Source organism: Trachypithecus francoisi, unplaced genomic scaffold (genome assembly GCF_009764315.1).
Source record: "Trachypithecus francoisi isolate TF-2019V2 unplaced genomic scaffold, Tfra_2.0 Lachesis_group21, whole genome shotgun sequence".
In the NCBI taxonomy this organism is placed as follows: Eukaryota; Metazoa; Chordata; class Mammalia; order Primates; family Cercopithecidae; genus Trachypithecus; species Trachypithecus francoisi.
In genome coordinates this window covers 45737089-45758304 of record NW_022681467.1, presented here as the reverse complement: position 1 = coordinate 45758304, position 21216 = coordinate 45737089, and the positions used below count along the sequence as shown (strand labels likewise).

Here is a 21216-nt window from a genome sequence, read left to right as displayed (position 1 = left end):
TCTAAAAGGGAAGGAAAAGAGCCTCCCCGGCCACGGGTCGCGCAGGTCTCCGGAGCGGGCGTCAGCGGCGGCGACTGTGCGTGCGCGCGCGCCTGCGCATCAGGGCCAGGGTACGGGTGGGGGGTGAAGAAGGGGCCGGTCTTCAAGCAACAGCGACGCAAGATGGCAGCCACCACGGGCTCGGGTGAGCGGGGGCGCCGGGCCCGGCCGGCCGAAGGGGCATGGGCTTGGGCCGGGGGCTGGGGACTGTCAAAGACTCCTGCAGGGGGGCCAGGGTCCCCGCGCCGCCTGTATCCGGTGGGCTCCGCGGCAGCCACCGGCAGGCGGTGGCCGGAAGCACGGGCGGGGGGCTGAGGGGCCTGTGGGCGGCGCGGCGAGGCCCTAAGGCTCCCCCGGGAGACGTGAGGGCCCCGCTGCGCTACCTGGGGTAGCCGGAGTGGGCGAGGAGCGAGCTCCGAGGCAATCCTGAGGAGACCGGGGCTGGCGACTCTTAAGGGGCGATCAAGGGGTTCCCTAGAGGAGGAGGCGCCCCACAGCGAATGGAAGTCCCATACTGGGTGCCAGGGGTGCGGCTGAGGGGGGGCCGTCGGTCTGGAGGGGACATCAGAGGAGCCCCTCAAGCTGGATGGAAGGAAGAAGCGGGATCCTGAGGGGGTGACTCGAGAGGATCCCCTATTGGTTGAGGGGACGGCTCCGGCGTTAGTTTTAGAGATGGGGTTAGCCGAGGAAATAGCTGTGTTGACTAGAAAGGAGGAGCCTTGGAGCGGCTGCTTTTGGGGAGAATTAAGGGAATCTCCGCATTGTAAGTGAGAGCAGGGGGGAAAGGATTCAGATGCCAGAGGGACTTGATTGCAGTGATAGTGAAATGACCCCATCATTACCAGTCTCCTATTCGAGGATACAGATGGATTGCTCCAATTTCGGTTTCAGGGGACAAGGTCCGACTGGGGCAGTTGGTGGAAGCCTCTGATATTGAATGAGGAAGAACAGGTGAATTGGGAACCCCGAGGATGTCTCTTTGGGAGTGGGGATTCAACTGAGGGAAGCCCCTGAACTGAGTGAGTGGAAAAGGTCGGGTTCTAGAGATGTTTCTTGTAAACGAGAAAAGTCTCCTCTTTTTGAATTGAGTGAGGGAAGTATATCCTAGAAGTGTCTCTTCTGTGGAGACACTCACTCTCATCCACTCCTTTGATAACTGGGACAGATATGTGGGTTCAGCTTAGAAGTTCCCCACTGGCAGATGGGAGTAGGGAGGTGAATAGATAAAATGGAAACTCTTGGGTGAGGCTGCACCCTTGGGTGCCTGGCAGTGAAGTTGGCCAAAGAGGTTCTCTCAGATGGGGTGAAGATGGGTTACCTCTGATGGAGGAAGCAAACAGGACCACAGTGTTCCCCACTGTGGGGCTGCAGGGACACCAACCTGAGTACGGCAGTCATTGGGGTATTTAAGGCCACAGCAGGGGCAGTGTTGGGAAGGAATTGGTGATCCATGAGAAACAGGGTGAGGGAAATTCTTTACAGTGTTGCTCCTCTGCCGTCTCAAGGAGCCATACTTGTCTGATGGTTGGGGTTCCCACCAACCATCAATAAAAGAAATTGAAAATGGGGGATCTGACTGAAGTGACCCACCGGAAGCTGCTGCCTTTTGCATTTAAAACAGTGGGGTCTTCTTGCAGCATAGCGGAGACCATGAATCCTTTTACTCGATTTTGGTTTCAGCTGGAACAGTGCTGAGTCAATTCGTTTGCCAAGACGCTGCCCCAGGCACTCCCAGAAGAGAGATTCTGAGTCAGGCCAGACTGCTGGGGGAAACTTCTCACCAGAATAACACTCGTACCAGGTCGTAATGAACCAAGGGGCCCAGTGTGCTGGCGGTAGCCAGCAATAAGGTGCTGTTGCAGCTCAGCCCTGCTTGCAGTCACTGGGTTGGCTACCTACAATCTGAGTTAACAGCTGCCCGATTCTAACTTCTGGAGACCCTGACAGTTAAAAAGTGAGTGCTTCGTAAATGGCTATGGTGATCAGATAAAATGTCAGCTGCTCTCTAGTGGAATACAAGAGCATTTGGCATGGTTTAGATAACATAGAACAGGCTTTGAGGTGCCCTAAAATGGACTTCCCAAAATTCTTTTTGTCTGTTTATTTAACAGATATTTACTGACGGCCTATTATGTCCCATTGTGGATAGCAAACAAAACGGACATAGTCTGTGTCCTTTGGGAGCTTCCATTCGAGTCAGGGAGAGAAGGCTGTTAAGGGGTAAATAAGACAATTTCAGATAGCAGTAAGTGCTATGGAGGAAATTGTGTGATATGATAAAGAGTGTCTGGAGAGGTGGTCAGGGAAGGCTTCTCTGAGAAAGTGACATTTCAACTGAGGGAAATAATGGAAAGAGCCAACCCTACAGTGTCACAGGCAGGAGAGAGGGTGGACTGTGAGTGCAAAGGCCTTGTGGTGGGACTGAGCTTGGCATGTTGAAAGAACAGGATAAAAGGCCTTAGTGTGCAAGCAAGGCTTGTTAAAGAGATGAGTTGAAGAGACATGGCTTTGGAGTTGACTTGGTGTGAGGGGAGGCCATCCAACAAGTATCTGGTATGAAGTAGGCATTCAGTAAATATTTGTTGAATGAATAAATAAGAGTCTTAAAAAGAGGAGTATGGCAAGATCTGACCTTCGTCCCTAGGCAGTGAAAAGAGTGCAGGGTGCTAAGAGTCCCTAGGCAGTGAAAAGAGTGCAGGGTGCTAAGCAGACCTTACTTGGGTTAAACTAAAATGAGTGTACAGGCCTCTCTGCTTTCTAACCCTGAGAAGTCTTCCAGGTGTGGTCAGGGCCCTGAGGCCTTCCTTAGTCAGGTTTAGAGTGAGGCTCTTGATTAATCTGTGCTTCTGGTTGCCAGGAAACAGCTGTGAAGCCTTTGAGTTCCTGTAAGGGCTGAACTTAGTTTTTTATGGTCACTGCTTTCAGCATTTGGTTACACCGCCTTCCCACTTCCTTTGATTCTGCAATGTGTGATATCTACATATGTTTTAGAGGGTGGAACTGTGAAAAGCCCACCACAGATCCTCAGAATCCCCATGTTATGACAGGTGACTTCCTCCTGCCTTGGCCAGGATTGCAGCACATCAAATAGTGACCCTTGGTTACCAGGCCCTTCCTCTCACTTAGCAGCCCACGGGCTTCCCTGACATTTAATCAGAAAGTAAGTGCCAGAGTAGTAAGCCTTGGTGGGGCATGATTTTAAATTTGCATACATCGGAGTGGCCTCATATGCACATTCAGCTTATAAAAACTTAACCATAAGGCTGGGCGCGGTGGCTCACGCCTGTAATCCCAGCACTTTGGGAGGCCGAGGCGGGTGGATCACAAGGTCAGGAGATCGAGACCATCCTGGCTAACACGGTGAAACCCCATCTCTACTAAAAATACAAAAAATTAGCCAAGTGTGGTGGCGGGCGCCTGTGGTCCCAGCTACTCAGGAGGCTGAGGCAGGAGAATGGCGTGAACCCGGGAGGCGGAGCTTGCAGTGAGCCAAGATCGCGCCACTGCACTTCAGCCTGGGCAACAGAGCGAGACTCCGTCTCAAAAACAAAAAACAAAAAAAAACTTAACCATGTGGGCAGCAGAGATTAGTCTTCCCTTCCATTCAAGGGTCTTCCCCAGAGAGAGCTGGAAATGGATGAAAACACACAGTCCCTTAGTTGTTCTCAGTTCCTGTGTGTCTCACTGTGTGAGCATCTTATGCCAATTGTAATTAAGTGCCTTTTTTACGACATGGGCCCTATATTCAAAGAACAGCCTCATATTGTGCTCAGCCAAAGAAATAGTAGCCTGCCCCAGTGATAGAGGGGAAACTGGCTTTGTTGGGCTAGTGCAAGCTTGTGTGTGTGTGTGTGGTGGAGTTTCGCCCTGTCACCTAGCTGGAGTGCAGTGGTGCAATCTTGGCTCACTGCAACCTCAGCTTCCCAGGTTAAAGCAATTCTCCTGCCTCAGCCTCCTGAGTAGCTGGGATCACAGGCACATGCCACCACGCCCAGCTAATTTTTGTATTTTTAGTAGAGTTGGGGTTTCTCCATGTTGGTCAGGCTGGTCTCGAACTCCTGACCTCATGATCTGCCCTCCTCAGCCTCCCAAAGTGCTGGGATTACAGGCATAAGCCACCACGCCGGGCCGCCAGCTATTATTTTCTTAAGAGATTACCAAGGTTAATTTTGATGATCATGATTTTCCTCCTTCACATTAACTTAAAACCACTCTATTTCCACCACCACATTCTCTTTTCTCTTCATATCTCTGTCCCTCCCACCTCCCCCCAAATTGTAGCTCTGCAGAAATTTGATAAAAGTAGAATACAAAATACGAAGTCAGGAATCCTCTGCTTAATTTTGAAGGGGCACAAAGAAGTTCAGAGCAGCACATTTGGCAAAGTAAATATTTGAATATTATTACTGTTATATTGTTGATAGTGCTTTAGAGTGTCCCATGGACTTTGACTCACCTGTGCTGTTGTCTCATCTAACTCTCCACAGCCTGGTCACCAGCCAGAGGCAGTATCCATCCACATTACTGAGGGAGGAGCCAAAAGCCAAGGGAGACTAGTGATGCTCAGACTACAGCCCAGGCATTTTTATCTCCCGTTACCTCCCCAGCCTGCTCCAGTACCTTAGGAAGGAAAAGAAAAAGGCATGGATGTAGGGATATGTTCTTTCTAGGTCTTGGAATGTTTACTCTTGGAGAGAGAAAGGGCTTTAGTAAGAAATGTCTGCTGCTACCCATTTCAGGAACTCTTTTTATAGCATCTCTGGCCACTGTTTGTCCTCTTCTGGGTTATGTGCTATCCAAGGAGAGTGAGGTCCTTTTTTAAGGAAGCTGTTGCTTATATTTTATACTGAATAACGTACACCTCTTGGGCTTGGAGCCCCATCATGGCATGTACAAAATAGTTCCTCATCCTTATTTACATGCAAGCCATCAAACTTCTTTTTAAGTTGCACTCCTAGGGTTAACTAACTGCTAGACACTGTATTAACTACATTATCTCACTTGTCACAGCGGACCATTGTGAAGGGCTGTATCGATTGTGAAGGTGAGGAAACAGGCCAGGAGAGGAGTGACTAGCCTGAGATGCAGAGCCTGGGTGCTCTGGGACGGTGTTGCTTCAGGACACGTGCTCTTGGCCAGGATGATCGTTCTTCCAGCCCCCATTTCCTATTCTCTGAGGTAGGCCTGCAAGCATCTTCAGCCATTGGCATGTCTGTTGTTGTTTCTGCCTTGGCTGTTTAGCTTATTCGTGGGTAGCTAGCAATGGCCTCTCAAGTTGTAGTCTTTCCTCATCTTCACATCCACCCTGTCACAAGTCCAGTAGGTATAACCCCAAACTAAATGCCAAATCCTCCTTTCTGTCTCCACTCTTGTCATCCTAGTCTAACCAGAACCATCTTTCTCTTGCCTGGAAGATGGAAAAAGCCTCTTGCTTTCAATCTTGGCCTTTCCACTTTCTATACAGGAGACAGAATGATCTTTCACAGACATAAAACAGAAACTGCCACTCCCCTTCAGGAAGCCCTTCCCACTGCTCTTATTACTGAATAACCCATCCCTTTTCCATGGCCCACAAGGCCCTGCCGCCGTGACTTCATGTGATATCATGTACACCTCTGATCTTGCTGTGTCCCCAGATCTTCATGCGTCTGACTGTTGTTCTTCAGGTTACAGCTACCCAGAAAGGCCATCCCTGAGCACTCCATTCAGTATAGTTTTTTAGTCATTGTCACAGCTTCTTGTTTTGCTCTGTTTCTCTAAAGCACTTAACCTTACCTGAAGTGTTGTTTTGTTGCATATTTTCTATGCCTTTTCACTAGGGCAAGATTCTGTCCCATCTGCTGTGTCCCTAGCACGAGCACAGTTCTGGACCAAATAGTAAGTACTCAGTAAATATCTGTGAATGTTGCAGTGAGTTAATTCAGGATCTCTTTGATGTAGCCAAATGGATACATTTGACAATTTGCGGAGAAACAATGTATCTGATAGGGCAGAAGCAAAAGTGGCTATTCAGCCTTTCAAAAAACTGAACCTCTTATTCTTGTTTGGTGGTATTTATAGAGGTACTTGATCATAGAATTAACCGTCCTCCTCCCCTTCTCCAGTTGTCCTGACTCGTTTCCCACATCTTGTTTCCCCCCTTGTCAAAGAAAATCCGATGCTTGGCCTTGGTCACTGACCCTAGCAGCAGAAGAGCACAAGGTTTTATATTCTGTCACCAGCTGTTGTCACATCGTTGGACTGTAAAGAATGACACATTGCTACTAATTCTTCCCCTAGAATTCCCCTAGAGCAATGCGTCCCAAACTAGTATACCTCAGAGTCACCTGGAGGGCTTGTCAAATTCTTAGGCCCACGCTTGGAGTTTCAGATTCAGGAATTCTGGGCTGGGGGCCTGAGAATGTACATTTCTAGCAAATTCGCAGATGAGGTCCAGGCTGCAGGTCTGAGGACTAACTTGGAGAACCATTGCTCTAGAGAAGGAGAAAAAAAGATCTCCTGGGCAGGCTAACTAGACAGCCAGACTACACTTGGTCGGTTGCTCAGAAATAAAAGTTACTTGATTTTGGCTTTATGTCCAGTTTTCAGGGACGTTGAATCCCAGTGCATCACCTTCTATACCTCCTCATTTTCTGAAGTGGGAGCAGTATCAGATTCCTAGCTCAGTTCACTGTCTTCCCTGAATGGGCAACGAAACCATTTTTATCTAGCAGCTTTCTTTTCAGGAAAAACCTCTGAGGTTCTACTTTTTTTTTTTTGTTTTGAGACAGAGTTTTGCTCTTCTTGCCCAGGCTGGAGCGCAATGGTGCAATCTTGGCTCACCGCAACCTCTCCCTCCTAGGTTCAAGCGATTTTCCTGCCTCAGCCTCCCGAGTGGTTGGGATTACAGACATGCGCCCGCACACCTGCATAATTTTGTATTTTTAGTAGAGACAGGATTTCTTCATGTTGGTCAGGCTATTCTCCAACTCCTGGCCTCAGGTAATCCACCCACCTCGGCCTCCCAAAGTGTTGGGGTTACAGGTGTGAGCCACCACGCCCAGCCAGTTCTACCATTTTAATTCAAGACCTAGGCCAGGGTTTTCCAAGATTGACATGCTGGGATAGCTGCTCCTTGGTGGCCATGATTTTCCCAAAAGATGTTTTAAAGAACTTCAGAATCCTTTTTGTGCCACAAATATTTTAGTATGTTGCTGTGTTTCAGATTACTACATTAAATGTTTTACTGTGACATGGTATAAAGCTCTATCAACTATTCATGCTTTTTAAACCTGGTTGCCATATTTTCTTTGCAATATCCTGCAACTGCTGACTTTTAAGTTTATATTTTGCTAAGAGAATAACCGGCTGACTTTTGATACTGACACAGATCCAGGAAAAAGCCTTCTGGAAAGAATACTTCTGAAATAATAGGAACAAATATTTTCTTCAAAAAGTCTTGGATTACTATGATATTTTAGCACCTTGGTGAAGTTTTCTTAACATTTTCATAGTTCACTTTTTAATAGTCACAGTCTATTTGATTATACTTTATCATTAGCTATAGATTTTCCTAGTGTACCTCCTAGCTATTATAGAGCCTGTAGTTCTCTTGGTTTTGCAAGATTATAAGAGTCCTTTTTTTTTTTTTTTTTTTGACGAGTCTCTGTTGCCCAGGCTGGAGTACAGTGGCATGATCTCAGCTCACTGAAACCTCCACCTCCCGGGTTCAATTAATTCTCTTGCCTCAGTCTCCCAAATAGCTGGGATTACAGGCATGTGCCACCACAACTGGCTAATTTTTGTATTTTTAATAGAGCTGGGGTTTCACCATGTTGGCCAGATTGGTCTCAAACTCCTGACCTCAGGTGATCCACCCACCTCGGCCTCTCAAAGTGCTGAGATTACAGGTGTGAGCCACCGCATCTGGCCTATAAGAGTCCATTTTTTTAATCTTCCATATAGTCACTTGATGCTGTTTCTCCAGCTGCCTTTTTGGTGTCAGATTCACAGAGAAATATTGGGAATCTTAAAATTTATGTTGATTCAATTGATTAAAGTGCTAGAGGACCAAAACATATGTTAGAGTATTCTTGGGTTTTCTCATCTGTTATGCTTCTGTTCTTTGGCATATGTAGGTTTAATTTTTTAATATATTCACTAAAATGTTTTGTTTAATGTACCATGATTTTTAATTTAAACTCTCTATTTAGAATAGGATAAGCTTTTCACTTGTCACTGATACATCCTGAAGTCTGCAGGATCTCTGAATTCCAACAATATTTGGACTTATGTCCCTGGAGTAGACCATGAAGTTCTGTACCTATGGTATGGTTAGGCCATTTGGAATTAAATGCTCTTTTGTTTTGTAGAAAATATTGATGTATTTGTATGCAGTTTTTAAATGGTTTGAAATATTAGTAACTTGCTTTCATATACATTTTATGAAACAAAGTTCATTTTATAGTGAAGAATTCTTTCACTTGTGTGGTTTGGGTGAGAAACCAGTTTTCCCTCATTTAAAAATGTAAGTTTCCCTAAAATTCTCATTCATTAAAAATAAAACTAGGCGGGGCAAGGTGGATCACGCCTGTAATCCCAGCACTTTGGGAGGCTGAGGCAGGTGGATCACTTGAGGTCAGGAGTTTGAGACCAGCCTGGCCAACATGGTGAAACCCCGTCTCTACTAAACATATGAGAATTAGCTGGGCATGGTGGTGCGTGTCTATAATCCCAGCTACTTGGGAGGTTGAGGCAAGAGAATCACTTGAACCAGGAAGGTGGAGGTTGAAGTGAGCTGAGATCACGCCATTATACTCCAACCTGGGTGACAGAGCAAGACTCCATCTGTAAAAATAAATAAAAATAAAAATAGTTACCAAGTTTTACTTCTCTCAAAATAAAAAACCAATGTCAATTATATGGCAACATTGTCCAATATTTTGGACCCAGTAGGTTAGAGTTTACAGTAGGAAATACTGCCATTTCTTTTTTTGTTTTTTTTTTTGTTTTGTTTTTGTTTTTTTTTGTTTTTGAGGCAGAGTCTCGCCCTGTTGCCAGGCTGGAGTGCAGTGGCATGATCTCAGCTCACTGTAACCTCCGTCTCCCAGGTTCAAGCAATTCTCCTGCCTCAGCCTCTCGAGTAGCTGGGATTACAGGCGCCCACTACCACACCCAGCTAATTTTTGTATTTTTAGTAGAGACAGAGTTTCACCATGTTGGCCAGGATGATCTCCTGACCTTGTGATCCGCCCGTCTCGGCCTCCCAAAGTGCTGGGATTACAGGCGTGAGCCACCACACCTGGCCTGATACTGCCATTTCTTCAAGCAAAAAACATTTATTGATATTGAGTATCATTAAATGCCAGACAGCATACCAGATTCTGGGGAGGTGGCATTGAATGAGTCACAGCTCTGACTTGAGAAACTTAGAGAGTGAGTCAGACAATAAAAAAGGAAGAAAAGAAAATGTAAAGAAAAAGTACCACACAGGCCTGTGTGGCAGTAAAGGTGTATGGGACTGGGGGCTCTGAGAGGGCCTCTCCTGACCATCTGGTTTCTAATTAAGCTTTATAGCTTTTAAAATTATTATATTCAGGCCGGGCATGATGGCTGATGCCTGTAATCCTAGCACCTTGGGAGGCCGAGGCTGATGGATAACCTGAGGCCAGGAGTTCGAGACCAGTCTAGCCAACATGGTAAAACCCCATCTCTACTGAAAATGCAAACGTTAGCTGGCTGTGGTGGTGGGTGCCTGTAATCCCAGCTACTTGGGAGGCTGAGGTGCAAGAAACACTTCAACCCAGGAGACTGAGGTTGCAGTGAGCCAAAATCACACCACTGTACTCCAATCTGGGTGACAGAGTGAGACTCTGCCTCTTAATATATGACTGTTCTTGGGCTTTAAAATTCATACTAAGCCCCTTTGATAATCCTTATCATGTTAGACTCCCAGATAATGATACTGTGAATGTTTCTCTCTTGTATTTTCAAGAATAAACCAGCATTAGAATTTTGTGACATTGAGCATTGTTCATTCTGAAATACTGTTCCTAGCTAATACCTAGTCATTCATTAATTCTTTCAATAAGTATTTGGGTGCTTACTCTAGAGGGCAAAGCACCCTGAGACATTGGAGATTCAGCAGTGAACAAAACAGACGAAGTTGTACTCTCATGGAGCTTAAGTTCAGATGGGAGACAGACAAGAAACAACCAATAAAGTGGAAATGAATATATTTGACACTGAATGTCGAGTGGCAGTGAGTACTATGAAGAAAAATAAGGCAAGATAAGGGAATGGACAGTTAGACCCTTGGATGAGGACGAGGGAACCAGTCAGCCATTCCCAGCTCTGGCACAGAGAATTCCAGGGTGAAGGACTCACAAATGCAAAGGCAGGAAGTAAGGACGCCTCTTCAGAAACTTAGAAAAGGACTGATGTGGCTGGAGGAGGATGGGGGAGCCAGGTGGAGTGGCACAAATTGGCGAAGCAGGTGGGGCTCTGTTGGCCAGGTGACAAGTTTGGCTGGATTGCAGGTACAACGGAAGGCCAAGAGTAGGCTTCCGGTAGGAGAACGAGGGCACCTATTTTACCTTTAAGAGGATCGTCAGCCAAGCACGGTGGCTCAAGCAAGCCTATAATCCTAGCACTTTAGGAGGCTGAGGTGGGCGGATCACCTGAGAGGTTGGAAGTTCAAGACCAGCCTGACCAACATGGAGAAACCCCGTCTCTCCTAAAAATACAAAATTAGTCAGGTGTGGTGGTGCATACCTGTAATCCCAGCTACTTGGGAGGCTGAGGCAGGAGAACCCGCTTTGTACTCGGGAGGCTGAGGCAGGAGAGTCACTTGAACCCGGGAGGTGGAAGTTTTGGTGAGCCAAGATCGTGCCATTGCACTCCAGCCTGGGCAACAAGAGTGAAATTCCGTCTCAAAAAAAAAAAAAAGAGGCCGGGCGCGGTGGCTCAAGCCTGTAATCCCAGCACTTTGGGAGGCCGAGACGGGCGAATCACGAGGTCAGGAGATCGAGACCATCCCGGCTAACACGGTGAAACCCCGTCTCTACTAAAAATACAAAAAACTAGCCGGGCGAGGTGGCGGGCGCCTGTAGTCCCAGCTACTTGGGAGGCTGAGGCAGGAGAATGCGTAGACCCGGGAGGCGGAGCTTGCAGTGAGCTGAGATCCGGCCACTGCACTCCAGCCCGGGCTAGAGCGAGACTCCGTCTCAAAAAAAAAAAAAAAAAAAAAAAAAGAGGATCGTCATGGAGAATAGACTGTCAGTATAGCCTGGTGGATAAAGAAGCCAGTTAGGAGGCCGAGATGGCATGGATGACAGTGATCGCAGTGGAGATGGTGAAAATAACCAGGTGTTGGATAGCTTTGGAAATGGGTTAGATATGGGATATAAGAGAAAGACTTGTTGTCATGACTCCAAGATTTTTGGCCAGAGCAATATTTATGCCATATACTGAGCTTAAGGAGTGGGTAGTTTTTGTTTTTTGAGGGACAGTGCATGGGAATTCTGTTTTGGAGGTGTTTTAAGTGTGAGAGGCCTATTAGGCATCTAAATGGAGATGTCTAAGAGACAGTTAATTGGGAATATAAATTGGAGAGTTGTCAGCTTACTCGAAGCCTTGGTTTGGGTAAAATTGCTTGGAAGAATGGAGCAGACAGAAGACCTCAAAGGTGGACTGTGCCCTGAGGCCTGGCAGCCAGAGTCTGGAGGTCCGGGAGGTGAGGCAGAGCAGCCAGTGAGAAGAGAAGCGGCGCTCAGAGAAGCAAGAAAAAAAGAGGGAGTGATTAGATGCTGCCCAAAACTCCAGTTATAGGGTGGGAGCTGAGAACTGACCATGGGATTTGGCTGTGGGATTTAGAGGGTGCTCCTTGGTGCCCCTGAGTGACTAGTGGAATAGCATGATTAGAATAGGTGCAGGTAAGGTGAAGACTCTAGACCAGGAGTCTAGACAGCTGTTTTTCAGTTTTTTTGCTACTAAGGAACAAAGAAATTGATGGTAGCTGGAGGGGGATATAGGGTCAAGTGAGGGTTTTTGGTTTTTGTTTTGTCATGGATAATACAGTCTGCTGATGGAGATGATTCAGCAGCAAGCTTACTGTGTGCCAGGTATTATACAAAGTGCTTTCCAGACCTTACCTCATGTATTCTCCCTTGCCACCTGTGGAGCAGGCGTGCCGTGATCCCTGCTTTACCTTGCTCAGGCACAAAGCTAGATTGCTAGAAAGTTGTGGAGACAGAACTTGATCCTAGGTCTGTGCTCTTAATCCTCCGCTAAGAGATTATGGAATTTTCTCTAAAATATATTCGAATTCTTACTTGTGGGAGGTCATATATCCATTACCCTGACATGCCTTTTAAAAACAGAGTGGTAGACCAGGCATCCTTATGTTAGTGATTCTGGGTCATGACACCCCAGGATCATTGGTGAGAGTACAATGAGCATACAAGGACACATAAAAGGTCACTTTTGTGTTTGTTTTTTAGAAAATGAGGTTTGCCGACCTTTTGTCCTTTTTTGCTTAATTTTAAAAATTTTCAACAAGTATTTATCTGAAGTACTGCATACAGGCCAGTTTTTGTTGTTGTTGTTGTTTTGTTGTTTTGTTTTTCGAACTACCACCACAGTCATACAAATGAATGGGAGCTGCTGAATTAATTACCCTATCTTCTACATCTCTTCTACCTTCCATCCTGCAGGCCTGTGAGAAGTTTGATGCCACATGTTCGGTCACAGTATTTGCTCTAGGCAAATACTTCTGGCTCTATATCCTGAGACAGTAGCAGTAGCATACCCCAAAGCTGATCATTACCTAGGAGACTTGGATGTGCCTTATCTCTTGCCCTACTCCGAGCCTTTTGCAGCTCCCCGCTATTACCCTTAAGGTAAAGTGCAGTAGTAACATGGCTCCAACCTCTTCGTCTTTTGTCAAATTTCAGAGAAGTCTATGACCCCTCAAAAGCTAAGTAACACTGTCCTCTGGTAGGTTCTGTTTCTCATATGTTCTGATATGGTTTTATTTCATTGCCCTTTGTGTATATCTTGTTTCTACACTGACACCTTAGACTGCGTTAGGGAGACCCCAGTTTTGTATTTTGTTTATAGCCCCTAGATTGTCTAGCAAAGTGCTGGATAAGTGTTGGATAATTATCACACTGAGAGAAGGTGTGTGTGCATATATGTTACTGATAATTTATGTATAGGGAAATTTTGACAAGCAGGTAAAAAGCCTAGCAAACTTTTTTCATTGTGGTTCTGAAATGTGTAGTTTTTTTTGTTTGTTTGTTTTGTTTTTTGTTTTTTGTTTTTTTTTTTTGCTTATAAATGTGGAGTGAGTCCAGTTCTATACACGTCAAACATCACGAGCCCCAGAATGCTTCCTCACCAAGAGCTTTATGCTCTTAGCACAGTATAATTCAGTATACCAACTAACTTGGTGGCAACTTGCCACTTCTGTGTAAATGTCAAGAAAGAATAAATGAACACCCCATATTTTGTAAATTTTTGTAATTCATTATTTCTACTAGCTCTTCCCCAAACTTTGCTCTTAATCAATGTTTGAGTGAAAATTAAAGTTTATGGCTTTAAAGTATGAATTAAAAATTAACAATCTACTTTAGGAGCTTTCTAGTTTGTGGGCTTAAATTCTTCAAGATTTAGTTGAATAAAGGTTTACAGAGTTCTTAACTGCCCAATGCCAGATAGCACAATGTTTTCCAGTCTTCACTTACCCTTCTGACAAAAGAAAGAGTTTTAAATATTCTCTGAGCTCAAGATGGTCCATGAGCAGAATCTGGCCCATAGACATTTGGCCAGAGTTAAGGAGTAACTGTCCCCTTTAGATAGCACATGTGTTCTCCCCTCACCTCAGTTCTTCATATGCTCTGTTGTTTTAAACCAGACGTCAAGGTTATTTGCAAAACCGTGCCATCTTCTCACTAATTTTCTTTTGTTCTTTGGAAAACATAGTTATTTAATAAAATTTATTATTTGTCTTAACATATAGTGGTTTGTTGTGATTACTTTTAAATGAGTTAATAAATAATTTTAAGATTTCTCAGTTTTAATTTCTAATTTGGCAAATATAAATAGGTGTCACCCACATAAAGGTTCTTTGAGGTCTTCACCAGGCGCGGTGGCTCACACCTGTAACCCAGCACTTGGGAGGCCAAGGCAGACAGATCAACTGAGGTCAGGAGTTCAAGACCAGCCTGGCCAACATGGTGAAACCTTGTCTCTACTAAAAATACAAAAATTATCTGGGCGTGGTGGTGCATAACTGTAATCCCAGCTACTTGGGAGGCTGAGGCAGGAGAATCGCTTGAACCCAGGAGGCGGAGGTTGCAGTGAGCCGAGATCAAGCCATTGCACTCCAGCCTAGGTGACAAGAGTGAGACATTGTTTCAAAACAAACAAACAAAAAAAAGTTCTTTGAGGTCTTCAGTGATTTTTGAGAGTATAAAGCGTTCTTGAAAGCAAAATGTTTGAAAACTGTTGTTCAAATGAAATAAATGTGTATTGTAATTGTTCAGTAGATAGCAGTTATTCTGATATTTATATGTGTATCACAACTCCTAGTTGGAATACAGATAGATATCGGCCAGTCCAAAGTTTTTCATTTATTAAACTGTTTCTAGTGGTGCTGGCTTTGTCCAAAGTTTTTCATTTATTAAACTGTTTCTGGTGCTGGCTTTACATCTTGAGTCAGAATCAAATTGTCCTATAATGCAGGAACAAAAGAAAGCTGACCTTTCCCTCCGTGGATCTCAATTCCTGTTCCAAATACTAGCCTAAAATAAATTGACCTGTTTCTTTGGTTCAGTTGTATATGTGGGCTTTGCACGCTTGTTTATAAGTAATCGAATATCTAATCCAATGGAAATGTCTATTGGAAGTATAGGGTTAATTACTAATATATTTTGCCCTACTTCACATGTAAAAATTAAATATCAGAAAAATATAACTTGAATTCACTGTTTTGAAACTAATAGCAACAAGCTTATGATATTTGAATGTTAGGATTTCCTAATCAGATCTGATTGTTAGGTGAAAAGGTAACCTTTCAGCCATAGAGATGTTCTTTGCTTAAATTTACAAGAGGAATAGTCCTACTATAAATAGTCCAGCTGACATTTAAATACCTGACATAAGAAACTAACACAGTTTTTTGTCTTGCCAAAAAGAGCAACTCAAAATGGAGGTCACATGTATAATATAGCTTCCATTCAGTAATGAAAGGCTCAGCTATAGAAGCTGTTATACTTGGCCATTTATTTGGCAGTTTTAACACTTTTATTTATTTGTTTGTTTGTTTGTTTGTTTGTTTTTGGAGATGGAAGTCTTGCTGTGTCACCCAGGCAGGAGTCCAGTGGTGTGATCTCAGCTCACTGAAACCTCCGCCTCCAGGGTTCAAGTGATTTTTCTGCCTCAACCTCCCAAGTAGCTGGGACTATAGGTGCACACCACCACGCCTGGCTAATTTTTGTATTTTTAGTAGAGAGAGAGTTTCACCATACTGGCCAGACTGGTCTTGAACTCCTGAGCTTGTGATCTGCCCACCTCGGCCTCCCAAAGTGCTGGAATTACAGGCGTGAGCCACTGTGCCCCATCTTTTTTTTTTTTTTTTTTTTTAAAGAGACAGGTTCTTGCTCTGTTGCCCAGGCTGGAGTGCAGTGGCATGATCATAGCTCACTGCAGACTTGACCTCCCAGGCCCAAGCAGTCCTCCTGTCTCAGTCTCCCAAGCAGCTGAGACTACAGGTGTGCACCACCACACCCAGCTAATGTATTTGTTTATTATTTTTTATTTGTTTTTGAGACAGGGTCTCATTCTGTTGCCCAGGCTGGAGTGCAGTGGCGCAATTTCTCACCTCACTGCAACCTCAGACTCCCTGGCTCAAGTGACCCTCCCACCTCAGTCTCCTGAGTAACTAGGACTACAGGTGGGCACCACCATGCCCAGCCAATTTTTGTATTTTTTTGTAGAGATGAGAGTTCTCCATGTTGCCTAGGCTGGTCTTGAACTCCTGGCCTCAGACGACTGTCTTGGCTTCTCAAAGTGCTGGGATTGCAGGTGTGAGCCACCATACCAAGCTGACTAAGTTTTAGTAACATTAAAAACATTGTCCACTAAAAGTTAGTCACTTAAGGAATGCTGTTAGGTGAGATTCCTCCTCAGAGAAGAACGCTTGATCCTTATTGAGATGAAGTGCTGGACAACCAAAGCCCTAAAGAAGCTGAGGGAGCTTGGCTTAATAGGATTCCTAGGGGAAGGAGCCTTCTGGACAGCAGGAATGACAGGCGCACAGGCCCTGAGTAGGTTCTTGTGTGGGATACGATTGAAATGGTTCCTAATTGGTTTTTTGTTATGCAAATAACATGGGATTGTTGTAAAAAATCAGGAAATAGAGAAAGTAGGGGGAATCATCCATAATTCTTTTACTCAGAGATAACTGTTAACATCTTGTTCTGTATCCTTACCAACTCTATAAAGCTTCTTAAGATGTCACTTATCGGCCGGGCATGGTGGCTCACGCCTGTAATCCTAGCACTTTGGGAGGCCGAGGCGGGCGAATCATGAAATCAGGAGATCGAGACCATCCTGGCTGTCATGGTGAAACCCCGTCTCTACTAAAAAATAGAAAAAAATTAGCTGGGCATGGTGGCGGGCGCCTGTGGTCCCAGCTACTCGGGAGGCTGAGGCAGGAGAATGGTGTGAACCCAGGAGGCGGAGCTTGCAGTGAGCCGAGATCGCGCCACTGCACTCCAGCCTGGGCGACAGAGCGAGACTCCGCCTCAAAAAAAAAAAAAAAAAAACAAGATGTCACTTCTCATCTGTATGGGTTTGCTAGTGCTGTCATAACAAAATCCCATAGACTGGGTGGGGCTTAAACAACCAATTTCTCACAGCTCTGGAGACCAGAAGCCCAGGATCAAGGTGTCAGCAGGTTTTGTCACATTCTGAGGTACTGGGAGTTAGGACTTCAGTACGTAAATTTGAGGAAAACACAGTTCAGCCGTAACACCATCTGTGAACAAGTCTCAGTCATTAGCCTTCCTATCAATATGATTTTGTGTTCTTTTGATCTTCATTTTTGTTAGTGTAGGCTTATAAATTAACCAGTAGTAAGGCAGTGACTTTTCCCCCCTAGCCTAATTAGGATCATTAAAGATTTAGATTGAACCCTTTCTGAACAACAGTTGTGTTGTCTGACTTTTTGCCTGTAATGTCACCACTGTCTTTCAGTTTTATGTTTGCTAAAGAAGACTTAGTCCTTTGTAGCTGAATAATCCAGTTGGCTGCTGTGCAGATGAAAATGCCAGTGTTTTCCAAACAAGCAGTTCAAGTATGCTTGTAGGTTTTGCTGTTTCCTTTCAAATACCATATGTAGTATTATTTAACATTTTTTTGTAATCAACTGACTCTTTTGCTTAACATTTATTTTAAAGGAAACTTTTAACCATTGTTATGGATGGGAAGTTAGTATATTACTTACCCTAAATAAATTATTCTTAAACATAAATACATGACTGTAAAACTAATTGTTCAATCACATACCACCTAAAGTCCTCTAACGTACCACTACAACTCCGTCCTTCAGTTGCTTGGACCAAAAACCCAGGAGCTGTAGTTGACTCTTGTCTCACACCTCACAGGCAACCTGGTAGCAAATCTCCACAGCTCAGACCTCTCACATGCCTAGAATTACGCCGCTCCTCACTACTTTCCTGCTATCACCGTGGTCCAAGCTGGTATTACCTTTTGCTAGGACTATTGCAGTATCCCCCTAGCTGTTTCTGCTCTTGCTCCCTTCACTCTCGTCCTCACACAGCAGTCTGAGGGATAGATCATGTCACGCAGTAACAGTTGGCATCCTTAATCTCCTCTTGCTCTCTCATCCCTCACTTGGTTTAAGCTAAATTGGCCTCCTTACTGTCCTTTGACACCTTAAGCAAGCCTCTATTTTAGGGCTTTTGCACTTGTTTGCTCTTTCTCAAAGACTTTCCCCTCAGCTATCCATAAATCATGCCCTGTCACCTTCTTCAGGTCTTTAGTTATGACACCTGATTGCAATAACACTTTTCCTCGATCCCTCCATTTGAAAGTATTGCCCCTCCCCTATTACTCCCTGCTCCAGAACAGCAGAATCTGTCATACTGTATAATTAACGTATTGATTTTTGTCCATTATATGTCTGCTACTAGAATGTAAGCTGCAGGCATTTTTGTTTTCTTCACTGCTTGTTCTTCAGTGCTTAGAAAAGTGCCTGATGTATAATAGGTGCTCAAATATTTATTCCAATTAAATTAATGGCATGTGTCCTACACTTTGGGAAATGCATATACTGGCAACACCTCCCACAATTTGGGGTCTCTCAAGTGAGCCTCTCTTCACAGTCACATGGTTAGTCCTATTTGTCTCTTGAGAGTCTGGCCAATGTTCTATTCTGGAAGACACCTAGAAATGGCTCAAGTCTCAGCCTGAACCCGGTACTGCGTCTTGAACCTGTGAGATGTTTTCATGTGTTGCTTTCAAGAGCTACTTGCCAGGCTTTGGGATTTTTGGGAAAAAATTAGAGAGCCAGCTATTCCCTTTTAGCTTTTTTGTAAGTTAAAAGAGAAACTATCATTTAATATTGAAAAACAATAGAACATTTTATCCTTGGTGCCTTCAGTTGACTCTTAGTTGATTAAGAGGACACCATTTTTATTTGCCATATCCATGGCAACTATTCCTCCTAAAGGTTGTTTGAGAGTCATGCCAACAAATAAGCATAGTCTCAGCCTCTTGTCTTCCAAGGTACTTTTGTTAGCACTTGATATTGATGGTTTTCATCTCACACTAGTTAACCCCAATTCATCAACGTTTAGACATGTAAGCCCCTTATAAGGTTTGTCCGAGGGGTGGGGGTGGGGTATCTAAGTTTGGTTATCTAGCCCTAGTCACTTCACCTGTCAGAGAACCATGTGCCCCTTCCCTCTGGTTGTGCTGGTTGATACTGATAGCTTTATAAGTGGCAAGTTTGAGGTGTGATAACTTCCCATGATTTTTTGCATGTTAGCATCTTTATTCCCAGGGAGCGATAATGAGCAGCTAGCTCTAGGCTTACAAGTTCCCCTGGAGTTGCTGGTATCTTGAATTTCTTTCCATTTATTTTAGGAGTAAAAGTCCCTCGCAATTTCCGACTGTTGGAAGAACTCGAAGAAGGCCAGAAAGGAGTAGGAGATGGCACAGTTAGCTGGGGTCTAGAAGATGACGAAGACATGACACTTACAAGATGGACAGGGATGATAATTGGGCCTCCAAGAGTAAGCGTCGAGCTACGGCTATAAATGTCAATGTCTTAAATTCACTGTGCCTCCTTTTAGAAAAATCCTAGCCTTATCACGGAAAAAAAAGCTCACCAATGGTATATTTTCTGAAATGTGGCTATTATTTTTTGACCAGTTTCAGTTTATATATTTGAACCTCCTCTGATGCTGTTTAACCCCTCTAAATGGTAAGCAAAAACCTGTTTAGACTCATAGTGTGAATTTATATGACAATGTAGACAGTGCGGTATGAGGTCATTGCACCCTCAGATGTCATTCCAAACAATCTCTGGACTAACCAAATAACTAGGCCCTAGGTATAGCCAGCATTCCTGAAGCTAGTCTCCAAATGAACTCTGGGAAGCCTTCCCAGTTGTTGTTTTTCTTCACTGTCTCCCAGGTCTGCCATGTACCTGTATCCTAATGCCAGCCTGTCAGCTCCTGGTCTATTCCAGGCACTGCCAGACCCAGAGGCCTTTGCAAAGAAGACCAAGACAATGAGGATGGGGAAAAGTAGCCTCTTTCAGAACTTCCTGATTTGTGAGAGTTCCCAGTCTTCATAATGCCAGCCAACCATTTTTCGAGGACACATAGTAAACCCTCAGGAAATGTCTCTTAACTCTCACAAAACCCTGTTGTTAGGTACAATTGCATTCCATTTTACAGATGAGGAGACAGACTCAGAGGAGTCAAGTCTCTTGCCCAAAGTCACATAGCTGGTAACCCCCAAATCAGATCTGACTCCAGAGCCTGTGCTCTTAACCACTGTGCCCTGGTGTCTCCCTTTTGTTTACATTTTGAGTTTTCATCTGTTACCATTATAGAAGATACTGATCAAGTAGTAACTTGATGTAGGAGTCAAGAAATCGATTTCCATACTGTGACACACACTTCAGACAAGCAGTGAGAGCTTCTGCCTGAATGTAGCAAGACCTGTCCTGTGTCTGCTTGTGTTTAAGGATGATGACGACATTCATTCGTTTGATTGTGTACAGGACTTTGCACTAGCACTGTGGGAGCAGAAAGACATGCAGGGTGTGGCCCCAGCTGGAAGAGGGACAAGTGACTGTTCATTAAGTGTTAGGACACTAATGCTCATCTCAGATGGTCATCAACACTCATGGTGAATGATTGGCTTTACCATTTAATATTGCTTCTTTTTTTTTTTTTTTTTTTGAGACAGAGTCTCGCTCTGTCGCCCAGGCTGGAGTGCAGTGGCCGGATCTCAGCTCACTGCAAGCTCCGCCTCCCGGGTTCCCGCCATTCTCCTGCCTCAGCCTCCCAAGTAGCTGGGACTACAGGCGCCCGCCACCTCGCCCGGCTAGTTTTTTGTATTTTTTATTAGAGACGGGGTTTCACAGTGTTAGCCAGGATGGTCTCGATCCCCTGACCTCGTGATCCGCCCGTCTCGGCCTCCCAAAGTGCTGGGATTACAGGCTTGAGCCACCGCGCCCGGCTTAATATTGCTTCTTAAGTCATTTTGTGACCCTATAGTTTTGTGGAGTTTTAAAAATATATACATTCGATCTGTTTTTACTCCCTTCTTTATCCTTTTTTTCTATAAAAACTAGAATGTTCTGTGTCTGCTAAATACTGGGGAAAACCCAATCTAGAAATCCTGTTTCTCCATGGAGATCATTTTCTTTACTGTCTCTGAAGGTCCATCATATGCTGACGTCTTCTTCACTGCATGTCTTCTCTTCCTAAGAATGATTTTGATTTGTTGAGGATGAGAACTGTGCTTCCCTCCTTACTTCCCAGAATACCTAGAAATGGGGTACTCAGTAGATTTGCTAATCAACTTAATGATTTACAGGTTCTAAAATACTGAGACTTGAACCAGTATACAACATTGCGATACACTAAATACCAC

At 44.5% G+C, this 21216-nt stretch overlaps 1 protein-coding gene across 7 annotated transcripts in view; it reads left to right on the top strand.

Moving 5' to 3' along the window:
- The window catches only part of UBE2V1 (ubiquitin conjugating enzyme E2 V1), a 38648-nt gene that overhangs the window by 2620 nt on the left and 14812 nt on the right, over positions 1–21216 (top strand). Inside the window, exons 1-4 of one of the 7 annotated variants that reach the window (XM_033186716.1) lie at positions 148–184; positions 5859–5916; positions 8232–8346; positions 19192–19340. In XM_033186716.1, coding sequence (XP_033042607.1) covers positions 8328–8346; positions 19192–19340 — 168 coding nt within the window. In that variant the 5' untranslated portion in view covers positions 148–184; positions 5859–5916; positions 8232–8327. Of the gene's footprint in view, positions 1–53; positions 185–1719; positions 1994–5062; positions 5218–5858; positions 5917–8231; positions 8347–19191; positions 19532–21216 lie in introns of those variants that run through there. The other 6 variants (XM_033186717.1, XM_033186719.1, XM_033186718.1 and 3 more) reach the window with 6 other exon arrangements.